This window comes from Diadema antillarum, unplaced genomic scaffold, assembly GCF_040938485.1.
Source record: "Diadema antillarum isolate AM-2024a unplaced genomic scaffold, OU_Dant_1.0 seq00001105_RagTag, whole genome shotgun sequence".
Taxonomy (NCBI): Eukaryota; Metazoa; Echinodermata; class Echinoidea; order Diadematoida; family Diadematidae; genus Diadema; species Diadema antillarum.
This window is the reverse complement of record NW_027271921.1, coordinates 291605-305362: the sequence shown is the minus strand read 5'-3', so window position 1 is coordinate 305362 and position 13758 is coordinate 291605. Positions and strand designations below refer to the sequence as shown.

At 40.8% G+C, this 13758-nt stretch overlaps 1 protein-coding gene across 1 annotated transcript in view; it reads right to left on the bottom strand.

Moving 5' to 3' along the window:
• Positions 1 to 13145, bottom strand: part of LOC139743756 (GATA-binding factor 2-like) — an 85297-nt gene extending 72152 nt beyond the window's left edge. Inside the window, exons 1-2 of the mRNA XM_071654211.1 lie at positions 13069 to 13145; positions 6837 to 7146 (exon numbers count right to left, since the gene is read on the bottom strand). Of these exons, the coding sequence (XP_071510312.1) occupies positions 6837 to 7097 (261 nt within the window). The 5' untranslated portion in view covers positions 7098 to 7146; positions 13069 to 13145. The remainder of the gene's footprint in view (positions 1 to 6836; positions 7147 to 13068) is intronic.
• Between the last annotated feature and the right edge of the window lie 613 nt (positions 13146 to 13758).

Here is a 13758-nt window from a genome sequence, read left to right as displayed (position 1 = left end):
CTTCTTTTAAAAGCGAAAAGAAAAAAAATAAAGATTAAACGAGTTTTGGATTGGCAGATGACAAGAGGTGAAACGGTATAAACAGATTTGTTCAGCGTCGCATTGTTTTGTTTTGTTTTGTGTTCAAGTAATACATCGACGTGACGCGGTTGGAATGGTGCGATCAATTTTATCTTTTCAAAATTTAGCATGAGTCACGTGCATCAAGTCCTCTGATCATAAACAAGGTATTGTACTTTGCTCTCTGAACATGCCGACATTATTGCGAATGATGAGTGATGGTATTGTTCTAAGGCACAACTGCCGTTGTTTTGACGTTTCTCAGAGAAAACAAATGAACATCATGACATCATGATTGTGCCGTCAAACAATAACTTCATACAGATTCTTGAATGTTAAGTGAAAAAAAAAATACAATGAAGATGTGATAGATAGAAGATGTGGTGTGACGCACCCGCTCACAGAGCACTACAATCTGACAACAAAGGAGATCATGAAAGATAACAAGTCCCTACTGAAGAGTGATTCAACAGACACACATTCCTGACTAATTGCTTGAAACAAAGAAGACAAGAGAGAGAAGGGTCGAACCTCCCTCCTCCTAGTCAAGACATCATCAAGAGTCATCCATGGCCATACTTAATGTCAATGTCTGTGTTTGTTTGAAATTCCGTCACAGCGAAAAACCACAACGGGGTTCAGAATAGATCGGCCCTAGGGACTGCTCACAATGCGACAGGTGTACAGGGCTTGAGTAATTAAGCAATGTGAGTCGCCTCCAATTAGGTGTGTCCCTTGAAAGGGGTGCAGCTGTCACCCCATATACCTATACCCGAATCTTTCCTCTGTGGATTTATCTGCTTGTGATTAACCCTCTCATGCCCAGTGTTTAGATATTGCATTGTCAATGTGAATGATATTCATGGCTCTGGCTTTCATAGACTTAGCCCAAGGAGTGACCTGAATGGACACTTTTCGTACAAGCCTTAATAATTCTGAAAATTATTTCGAAATCTTTGGCATTTATGTTCTGTCCGTCATAAATTTATCATATGGCATGAGGTAGGGCTGCACGAATTTAGAACGTGTTCATTCATTGGGGTCGTCTTTAAGTTCGTATTTATATGAACTTTCAAAAGTACTAAACCTTTTCTTCAATTTATATTGATTCATAGTCCTTCTTCATCGTATGTTCCATCTAATATCTAATAGTGATAATGATGACAATAATAATGAGAGTACTAACTGATGATATTATTTTCGATAGTCATTAAGAAAACTGCTGGAGTTCTCATGGTAAAGAACACTAAGCACTATTGTTTGACTATGTTAAAGAATCTTCAGAAATTATGACGAAGTCAACAGGTAAAGTATAGTTGGCAAACAACTGTCTGACGATATTGTGAGTCAGAAAAGACAGGATGATCATAAGGGGTGCTGTTCGTTATTCCGAAGGTTCGCTATTCCGAAGGTTCGTTATTCCGAAGGTTCGTTAATCCGAAACACACAAATTCCCTATACCTAGTGGTTCGTTAATCCGAAAATGAAAAAGGGTTCGTTAATCCGAACATTTGTGGCGTTATTCCGAAGGTTCGTTATTCCGAAGATTTGTTGATCCGGAAATGAAATTCGGAATAACGAACCTTCGGAATAACGAATGTTCGGACTGAAGAGCCTTCGGAATAACGAACCTTCGGAATAACGAGCTGTAACCAATAATAAGTGTGCAGCCTTTAATGTAGTTGTGAGTGGAGTAGAGTAGTACGTAATTATGTAATGACATCTGGGTTGACTACATTTGCTTCCATATCAAAGGAATAGATGCGTTATGGGGAAAACCACGGTATCTACTCACTATGATAAGCATAATAATACTAATAGAATGAATATCAAAGATTATTATGCTAATAAAACACTCATAATGAGCAAGACATAAACATGATATTACGATGAAAATCATCAAGATGGTGATGGTAATAGCAGCAGTATTTATTAACATTATCAGTATAACTGGCATATAATGTTATAATGGTAATGCTAGTGAGAATCTCTCATGCGTCAATTCCACAGTTAAAATATTCAAATTATCCGCACACAGCTCAAGGAAAATACAGAGAGACAGGCAGGCAGAGCATAAATCCATCCAAAAGCAAGATTTTACAAGTCACCATCCAAGGGAGAAAATATGATGATATCTCTTTTACCACCACCGCCATCACCATCACTACCACCACCATCATCATCACCACCACCACCATCATCGTCATCATCACTACCACCACCATCATCATCACCACCACCACCATCATCGTCATCATCACTAGCACCACCATCATCATCACCACCACCACCATCGTCGTCATCATCTCTGTAATCACCGCCATCACGATAATCACTGTTGTGCTGACGGTAACTGGCTTAAAGGGAAATTTCATCCTGATATTATGTTGTTTTGTATGAAAACAGAAAAATCAGAAAATTATAGATAGGTTAAAATTTGGGGGAAAATTAGACACACAAACACATACAAAAAAAAAAGTTGTGAACTTTTTACAGTTTAGAGAGCAGGACAAATTGGCAACTCTGAGTGACATAGATGCTGAGCAACAACATCCCAACATCCCCAAATATTTGAAAATATGAAAATTTGTGAATTTTTATGATCAAAACAAATGGAGAGGTGCTCAACACCTATGTCACACAGAGTTGCAATTTGTCTCACTCTAAAAAAAAAAAAAAAAAAAAACCCTCCAATCAGTTCATAAGTTTTGTGTGTCTGATTATCCCAAATTTTTACTGATCTATTTCTCTGATTTTTTTCTTTTCATACAAAGCAACATTATATATCAGGATGGACTTAACGATACGGAAGGTACAGCCTCAAACCCTAACCTCTGTACCCATCCCGCCCCTCCTACCCCATCCCACTTGGCCCATCCCACATACACGCACACCACAATTATACACTCACAAGAACAATGAAGAATCTTTGCTTCTTGTGATCGTTTTGTTGTTGTTTTTGTTGTTGTTGTTGGTGTTGTTCATGGCAATATGCTTATCATGCATGTCTTAATCGTTTTCCATTGACGATAATTATTATTGAATACATGAATCCTATAATTTGGGGGCATTTTATGCTGAAAAAGGCGTTATTCAAGCAATGCTTCTTATTTGAATGTCTGAGCTACATGGTCCAGGCCATCCTCCATTAAGAGATGACATATAGATATGTTATGGAAAATACTCTTTGACAGTAGACAATAATTAAAACGTTTAGATAAAAAATACCTACGCCCAGTTATCAATGACTACATTGACGAAGTGATACTGATGCACCGTTGTAAATAACCAATCATCATAATTGACGATCTATGCAGTGCAATTATCAGCCTGATTAAAAAAAAAAAAAAAAATCTTCAGTTTATTCCACATCGTGTACAATTCGAGTTGATAAAACCAGTAAAATCAGACTAACAAAACAAAAAAAAAAAACATAAGGTTAGAAGATTTGGAATCTTAGAGTTTACATGTTTTCACTGAAAACTGATACAATAAACTGGCTGAGGAAATTATGTCATCCACTCACATCTACCACTGCATGGGTGTCATAAAATTTAGTTGTGTTTGGGCAGAAGATTTAACGAAATAAATTCCCCAACTTTCTTACTCGAAGCTCAAAGTTGGTGAAACCTTCATCATTCTGTTTGATAATAATCATGTGATGTGGAATTGCACGTACTAAAGATTCTGCTGGTTGCCACAGTCCAATGCTGCGACCCAAAGAGCGGAGCAAACACTAGCGACACTAGAATTTTGTCTTGTATAAATTATCTACAACATCCTTCACTGCAGCCTAGCCTTGGAACAAAAGCTACTCTAAACCATTCCTTATCGTCCATTACGTAAAGGCGATAAGAACATAGAGCTTTTACTAGTCCTTTTGTGTTTTTCTAATTTATCCACATAAGTACCTTCCCGGAAACGTGAAAATCGTCCATACTGGTTTAAAAAACGCATGGTACATGTAATCAAATTGAATGCGTGGTGTAGAACCACAGTGTATAGTCCTCTCGTTACACATCATGCAACATCAGTTGGATGGTATCGTCGATAGCTACATAAAAGCTGTTTTGGTCACGTGACTTTGACGTCTCTCATTGGCAATATTGTTTGAATTGACTTCAGCAAATGTATGTATCTTCCCAAGAGTTTCCAAAATTGAATCCAATCAACAATAACCGCAGAAGAAGCGAATGAGTTAAATCTGTCTGATTTTATCTTATTTTTCCCTTGTAGAACATGCATTTTTAAAAGACCCTCATCATGATACTTCGAGAATATTATTTGTCTATTATCTTGATCAGAAGAACAGTTATCAATTTCAATGAAATTGATTCAAACATGACAAATGCATCGTTGCTGTAATAGCATAGATGTTTGAAGCCAAAATGTGTAATGTTTATACGTCAGTCCCATCACGAGTCACATGACCAAGACGGTTATCCAAGACTTCGTTTTACTCGCCATGCATTACAAACGGTGTCCCCAGCTATTCTTAGTCCAATGTCGTTGTAAGTAGTACTTGAGTCATCTCTCTTTATTCTGTTAATTTAATTCCACACGATTTTAGGATGACATTGTTTTCGTCAGGTATCTCAACAAAAGGCTATCGAGGCCAGTTACATTACTTACGTGAAATTCATCCAAGCCATTGATTAACTGAGGCATCACTGCTTCTGTTGAACAACAAAACGTTTAGGCAGACGCAAGGCCAATAGCCTGTCGGTCTCTACTATCACATTCTCCTATACAATATCCATATCTCAGTGAGCTCTCAGTCATTTCTAACGAAGTGTCGATGTACGTAAGTCACGCTGATGAAGTTAGGCCATAATGGTGACTATGAGATATCATTCTCGGGCGAATTCTCGGTAGAAATTCTCTGTGTGAGCTGGCATCGGAATGAAAGGTGTCAGATCCACTTGAATCGCGCGGTGAAGCGATTTCTCAACACTTCGTTCGTAAATAGTACTTCCTTGGACGTGTTTAGCACATAATAAGCAGCCTTGCTATGCATGTGGACACTTGATCCATCGGACAGCCTTATTACTGCCAAGTAAATCTTGCATTTCATCAATCTTTCTCGCTCTTGTGGCTGATTCTAATAAGTTCTCTTATACTTGAAAGTTAAGAAAAGTCAAGATGCTGGCTTACAACCGCATCACTTCGTACTGCCATTGTCACACGGGTTAAGAGAAATAACCAATCTTTTTTTCCCGCCTCATCTTTACAGCATAGCACTGCATCCAATGAATTGATAAAGCAGTGCATTTGTCAAACGACAAGATCTGTTTTCTTTTTTTCTCGAAAGGCAGCAGATGTTTTGAGATCTCGAAGAGACAGTTTAAATTTGAAGTTCATTTTTTTTCTTTCATATACAATTACCATTCCGAATACTAGGATGATTATTGTTTTATTTGTAAAAGTAATACATTGGGAAACATCACTTATCATTCTCTTCAAAGATACGTGGGAATCGTCATTTCATTTCATTTCACTTCACTTCCTTTCAACAAGGAAGTTACTATTCGTCTTTCTTCCGTTTTGATTCTCAAAGTGAGAATGTAGCGCTTTGAACGGTGACCCTTAATTTGGTCACCGTCGCGGGTTAGATTATACTCCTTGGTTAGATTACACGCTGATACCAAATCTTGGCATACAATCATGTATTGATCACTATCAACGAAGCCGTAGTCGAAAGGCTGAACGTAACAGCGGCTGAGGTGACAGTTTACTACACGGTGTGTGTGTGTGCAGCTGCAGACGATACACTCTTTTGGTGCACACATACGCTCTCATCATCGCATGCACATACACGCACACAGTTACAAACAATACTTTTTTATTATTGTTAAAATCAATGGAAAGTCGCATTATCATTCGTAACTTCTGTGATTCTGCCGCAATCAGGTGAGTAAACCTGCAAGATTTAGCTTTTGTGAAAGGGTCATCGCTAACAGACATTATAGACACATGTCATAACATAATTATTTTGCAACACGTCTCTCTGAGACCAAAATCTTGGTAACAGAAATGATGTTCACATTATTTTCCACTGGACAACTACAATTTTCCCAGTCCCGTGTACCTAATTCTGTGTGGGCACTTTAAGATATAGATTATATAATAATGTGGTCTCAAACGATGTTTTCCTTTTCTATTGTTAAGGTCTAGAAAAGGGATACATGGAGCTGAGCTTGATGAACACTTTAAAACAAAATGTAACCAGTTTATGTTTGTGCTCGTCCCTGAAGCTGAGTAGGAACTGTATCCAAAAGACAACCCATATAGTATCACAAAATTGGGGGAAATAAAATCAGTCTAAACATTCAAGCTCATCGTGCTTTAATCTTTCTTTTCGTCTGTATAGCCACGTAGAAATGACAGCTTTAAAAGTAACATGAGGTGCTGAATGCTTTCATAGGTACTCGAGTTAAAAATGGAAATTTCACTGATATATTTGTAACCGCACGCTTAAAACAGTGAGCTCACATGTCACGTGGGCGAATGAAAGGCTTTCGTTGCAATCTTCCTTCGTGGGACACCGGATTATTGGTCGCATTCCATGAATACAAAATATAATGAGTGTGCGGCCTTGTTCTCATTTACCACGACCACGCAACATGACAATCAACTCTTCCTGTCTATCAATTACCAAAGTCAGAAACATTTGGACATGAATTGGATAAGTGCGTGTGGAAGATTGTATTCAGGCATTACTTGCTGAGGATAAATACTGGTGTGAATGGTGTTAGGCCTATCTAATGCGGACTTACCTCGTCTGGATGGGCCATGGCGAACTGAGACGAGTCGCCGAGATGCAGTGGTGCTACAGACGAGCCGTGTGCTGGAGGGATCCGCTCCCCGGTCACTCCCGGGGTGGCGCCCGACAGAGAAGCATGGTGAGCATGGCTGCCGTAGTGGCTGGAGTCCACTGCCCCGCCACCACTTCCGCCACCATGTTGGCTGCTACCACTTCCCGTCACGCCACCACCGCTGTTGACCACCATCCAGCGGGACGACTCCCCGATGTCCATCTCAGCTATACCCGTAGGCGGTCACCGCTATCACAGTTCTACGGGGTAACTGTTACGAGGGAAGAAGCAAAGAAAAGACCGACGGTGTGAGGAGGATGAATCTACACGAGCCGGGATGCCCTCCGCATTTCTCGCCTTTGGGCTCCCGAGCTTGTGAGAGATTAATGATTCATTACTGAGACTGAGTAAATGGTGATTCCCCTTACTGCTACCTAAAAATAAACGCCATTTCATGGCGGCTTGAAAAGGCTAAGTGGAAAAGACGTCTTACTGTCTTACGAGAGGAACTTTACATGAACCTCCGTGCGTCGGTGCAAGAGTACAAACAAACCGGGCCCACGTAGCTATTTTGGAAGATTCACTCGGATTCACTTCGAATCTGCTTTAATATCTCGTGTTGAGCTGCCGAATTAGAGCTCATCGCATTTCGCGAGGGAGGAAGAAAGATGCGATGTTAACCAATAATGCAATAAAATGCGCATAAGTAACGAAAATACGCTTCGCGGCAGATTGAGAGGATATAAAATGTGTCAATTTTCGTAACCTAGAGAAAGTTCGAATTGCGTCAGCTGCGTGGATACGGAACGGAACAGCTGATTCGTTGTTTGGAGGCATTCTCAAGATCCGCATCGGCAGCCAAGGTTAGAAATTAAGTCCCGAAGTGTCAATTGGATCAAGAGAGGGAGAGGGAGAGTAGGGGAGAGCATGGAAAGCCGAGTGACAAGAGTCCCAGCATCGCTAATCTCGAGTGGAATTCAACTCTCAAATACTTTCTACGCCTCCCCCACCCCACATCTTACCAGCCTCCCCCCCCCCCCCATGTCATGTCAGTCACACACAGTTCTGTTGTCATACTAGCCGAGTTTTTTTTTTTCTCCTCCTCTCACTCCCTTTCCCTCATCTCTCGTGAACCCTCAACCCTCCCTACTTAGCTCGCTAAATACATGCAAAGTGAAGAACGCGAGTCCTTGGGCGTACATATGGTGCGTTTCGTTCGGCCTCGCCATAAAACATGGCCGGGAAAAACAGGCCTACGCAGAGACATTGGCCGGGGATGTCAGACGACTGATTTTCGGGCTAGATTTTCACTATTTCTTTTTACAATTTCCGGCGAAGAAGCACTGAGTTATGACAACGATGATTAGCAAGGCAGATAGTGATGTTTGCTGAACTCTCGGCTGATTATTAAAAACGTTATAATCGCACGCGATATTTCATAAACCTACCGATTACGTTTTTTCCCCCTCTGGCTGGTGAAATAACAACAAAGTGCGTAGAAACCGGGACTTGACCTTGAACGAGGCAACCACGGGTGCTACAGCGCCCGAAGGTTCTGCGTAGACGAAGAGCAAATAACGCGTCGAAATTTCTTGACCGTTTAGATTAGAACTACCACTGGATATCCAGAGCAGAAATAAGATACTGTAACGGTGGAATTATTGGCAAACACTCATAATGCAGGCATCTGACAGCCCCAATGGGCGTTAGAGGGTGTCAAACAAGACACAAAGCGAAATTTTAGCCTCGTCCGCAGTCACCAGCCCAAGTAATCGCGTATACCAGGGCATTTGGAAGCACTTGGCCAGAAATCGCTACACACAAAAAAAAAACTGAGTATTAAATCTTTTGCATTCAGGAAGGTCCGTATTTATAGATTTGTCCAAATTTAAATGATTTCCACCCCTGTGCAAAATGAGAGAGGCGTGAGAGAGGGGAGTTGAATATTGCAGCTCCCAAGTGCATGGCAAGAAATCTTGGATAAGCTGGCTTTACGGAGGCTGGCATAAGGGTCCCGGGTTTCCGCTGGCTGTCATAATGTTTACATAGCGTGCCACGGAACGAGCCTCATTTGCTCAGATGAGCTCGACTTTTAGTGGATGTCCAATGTAATAAGGTGGGCCCGTGTCATGTAGCGATTTCTGCTGCCTGCGCCCGAATTTACACACTTTCGGGGCTCCCCACCCTCTGCCGTGTTTATATTTATCTCGCTCTCATCGGCGGGACAAGCAATTACGACCGCTGTGTGTCGTCTGCTTACGAATCGCGTAGCGCGAGAGTACGCAAGCAGTATGGTTACACTAATTAGCTTTTGTAAGGCCTTTCCGATTCCCGTATTCGCGCGATTATGTTTGAGGTTCGATTAGTTTGCCGTGACTCTCGAAACAGACAACATCCACGGCATCTTGTCGGGTGAGATTCGGACGTAGGGAGGGCGGGGGAAGCCCAAGTGTCAAACATCTAACGAGTCGTACACCGAGCGTGCCGGGCGGAAACATGTGGAGGAGGAGCAAAGCTACAGGTTTAATAATGACATTGAAGATACATGCTAACATGCCCGATGGGAGGAGCAGTTTTGAGTTCAATTAGGACAAATGTTTCACGGGATTGAGGGAAGGAAATTGGAAAATGAAACAAAACCCTGTCATATTTATTCAAGCGACAGAAGATCCTTAAAGAGGCAAGATATATTTTTTTCTTTAAGATTCAAAAGAGGGGAAAAGTCACCACTTGGGGAAAAGCGTACTGTCCCAGAAGAACGTAATCATATTGCATTAGCGATGCTAAGACACATCAACTCATATCTCAAATATTGATGGATGCATTTAACCTTTTAATAATTCAAGCCCCGATCGCCACGTCAATTAGAGCGAGATGGCAATCAAGAAGAAATTCTGTCGATTCACGGTCTCTATAAAACTCAAAATTAAACCCAGGCTCTTCATTCAACGGGATTTAGACTACTCGTTTCCGAGGCAGAACTCGTGAACTCAGTGAATTGATGGGTGGCATTTCGAGATCAGGGGAAGAAAGTTTCAAGATGCAGTTTTTCAACAATCTTGCTTCAACCAAAAGTCTTGGCACGAAGTGGCAGAAACAGAAGCTGTTCTGTTTGACAGCGAGTCGCATACCGAAACACTGATGAATGTAATTACAGGGTGTCCACCTTCTCGTTCGCTTAATGATCTTCTGTTTATTTCTCTTCCACGGCATGCCAAGCTTCCTTGAATTACCACTCAATCGCTGAAAAGCGAGCCGCCACGCGCCAATTAATCTCCGCAGCACGCCTCTAATGATTTATCTAGGCCAAATTGAGTTAAGGGCGCGCGACCTCCTCATCTTCACACCTTGATTGGGCCTATTAACTAGCTCGTTTTCGCTGCGCAGTGAGGAGCTGAAAGCTCAGCCAGAAAACAAAACTACTGTTTACGTGGACGTCAGTTACAAAGAGAGTGAGAGATTTGGGGGGGGGGGGGGGGGTGAGAGGTGGTCTGTGAAAGTGTCAAGAAATAGGAGCGTCTCCCCTGACCTCTTCCTGCTGCCTTTTAACAACTAAACTTTATCAGATATTTTCTTTGTTTGATTTTACTACGTAAAACATTTGTTTATTGTCGTTTTCAACAAAGAATGTATGTAAACAAGACATATTATGCAAAAAAAAAGAAAAAAGACATTACTCTTTTGCTATCAGGTTATGAATAAGACCTCGATGTCTGTGTGCGGTTTTTGTTGTGTTTTTTTTTTAATCTACACCAAGGGGAGCATCGTTAGCTGGATGATGTCACCATAACAGATTTATTTTATGCCTTTTTAATAAAAATCTATAGAATATATACAATAGATTCAGAATTACAAACTTATTTCAGATATGTTTCACCTGTGAGTGGACTGGTACACATCGCTTGCTGGCTTGCAAAAAGAAATAGAATTAACAGAAGGATTTATCCTGTAAGGCTATGGTAAAAAAAAAAGAAAAGGAAAAAGAACAGCTGTCTGCAGCTCTGTCATCTATTGTAATAATTATGGTAAGTGTTAATTTCCAAGCTTTTGTCTTTTGTGTCCCCCTTAAAATAATTATATATTTCTTCCATTGTGAAGTGGGATGTCTTTCTCATGTTTTTCGTGCGAGTTTTACGTAATGTTCTTCTGTCCGCATCCTCTGCATACTTGATTTTATGCTGTCTTTTCATATCACTGAAATACCAACTCATTTGGCCATTCACTGTTAAGGTATACGCGCAGAAAGACAGTTCGTATTATGTTGCCGACTACATGTGAAATCCAAGATTGTGTATTGTACCAAGGAGCTTCTGAAGCTCCTTGATTGTACAGATGTAAGTTCGCATAGAGCAGGGAGGTGAGCACCTCCCTGCATGTGCGTCCAGTGAAGTAACATGCCGCAACGCGCGCAGACTCTCCTCGAGTCCTCTGTTTACCGTAGGCGGAGACTCATGTTTGCTTTGTCTTTTTCGATGGTTACCGCCCCCCCCCCCTCTTGTTTTCTTTCTCTGCTCCTCCTCTGTAGGCCTATATCCATAAAGTATAGATGAGCTAGATTATTTCATAAACAATATCTTTACTGCAAGTATATATATATATATATATATATATATATATATATATATATATAGACCTACATATGTATATATTATATACCTTACCTGTGCTGTGGTTATCGTCGTGCCTTTGTAAACAAAGTAAAGAATAAGTGTCCTCAGTAGAATAGCACGGTACTAAAGTATGGCGGAGGTGGTTTTTTTTTGTGTGTGTGTTCATTTGCTTGCTTGTTTGTTTGTTTGTTTTTTGTTTGTTTGTTTGTTTGTTTGTTTGTTTCGATAGGCTGCTTCAAAGAGCAAGTTACTTAAATAACATAACAAGAGAAACGGAGACAATTCATCTAACGGCACAATTATGATTAGTTGAATTATGATCATACACGAATTGCACAAACATCCAGAACGCAACGTTGAGTGTATACATGAATTTTTCCATTTACAGTATCATAACCTATACACCTTGAATTAGCTGTAGTTGATCATGTGATTTTGCTATTGCTAGCTTAGACCTTTTCGTTTGTTGACAGCACCAACTGAGCTGATTCATATGGAATATTACCATTCCTTCGATACTTCCATAACAGTTACACGGCACTTTGACACGCGAAAGGAACCTCACTGTAAAATAACCTTCAACTGACTTGGCACATACAAATGTCGCTTCAACAAAACATTATATCTCTACAGTGTTTTAGATATGCATCTCGAATTCTCTACACTCTTCAATACACATCACGAAGTGCTTTCTTATACGAAGACTTTTTGAGACAAAAGTTGTGCTTACTATTGCGACATATAGTCACGTAAAGAAATGGTGATGTAATGATTTAAACGACGGTGCCTTTTTCGATGTTCTAGCGACTTTCAGACAAGATAATTCACGGGTAGGCCCTTTTGTCTGGTGTATAACATACTGCTAGTAACTCAAGGTTATTATTCCGTAATTTTTGTTCCCAAAAATCGGAATGACTTTCACAGAATCAAAACTGCTTGTCTTTGCTTATCTACAGATCCACAGTATTCCTCGATTTAGAACAGAACCAAACAAAGACGAAATGTGGGCCGGAGCACTGCGTGGCATAGTGAATGAGACTCTTGTCTTTTAATCGGAGATCCCGAATTCGAATCCCGTCAAGAGCCTACGTCATTTTACAAGATGATTTCACCCACCACGTCCCTCACGACCCAGGTGTTTAAATGTGTACCTGGCAACGTTAGGGTAATAATAATGACAGGGCCCTCTAGAAGCTCTAGAAGAGCAGTGGCAACACTGAAGAGGCTACCCTGGATAAAGAATGTCATAATATTATTGCCATTTTAACACTAGAGGCACGACTGCTCTGACCGAAAATTGTCAAAATCTGAATTTCGTCAAATTTAATACATTTTTCTTTTTCGTAGCAGTCATATATATCTGAGGTTAAACCTTACGTTTCTTAATTTCTGATAAGAAAATGCTATATAGGAAACTGAACATTTATCGAATTATAATACCTGATAGTAAAATACTGGAAAACTGGAAATGCATGAAGCAATAATGCCTGCTTAAAAATACCTGGATTACCGAACAGAAACAACTAGAAATCGACATCCGTTATAAACTTAGAATTGTCCTGATAGCTGCTTGGTTGCTGTACCTGAGATCTGACTATCCATCTTCTTGGCAGTGGTATAACGGGAGAAGACAACAGTGAACTGAGAGTCACACCAAGAGTAGCACTGAGGAATAACCCAGAATAATTTCCATGACGTCGCTTCAACTAAATGATGTATGCTACTGAACTCAGTTGTGTTATATTTCGCGAAAAGTTTCGGCTAGTGTTTGGTGGAGTAGCAAAGACGAACGAGGAGATGAAAGACGAAATGATTGAGAATAAAGCCGAAAGAAAGGCAAAAAGACAGAGAACGTAGAGAGAAATAGAGAAATAGGCGTAAGAAACACCGCCTACTAATTTCACTGGCCTGCCACAATCCCGCCCGGGAGCACCCCGGCAGCTTAGGGCCTTACCTGGCGCCAAGAAGCTCCTGAACTCAAGCTCCTGAAGTCAACGTTTGGAAATCTACACTAATGACCAATCGAAGGCGCCATTATGGATCGCCAATTGACAACTGGTCCGGAGAGGACCAGGAGTGACAGGAAGAAATCCCACAACTTTGAAATATTTAGCGCCAAGCAAAAACTTAACCCCGACTTTACACCCGATGACGTACAGCTACCTATTTGTCAGACCCAACACGCCCGGGACTTGTGTTTTCAGCACTGCGCTGATTGTTTTTAACTTTCACGCTGCACGGAGCGGGCAGGAGGAACACGAGTACTCTGTGGA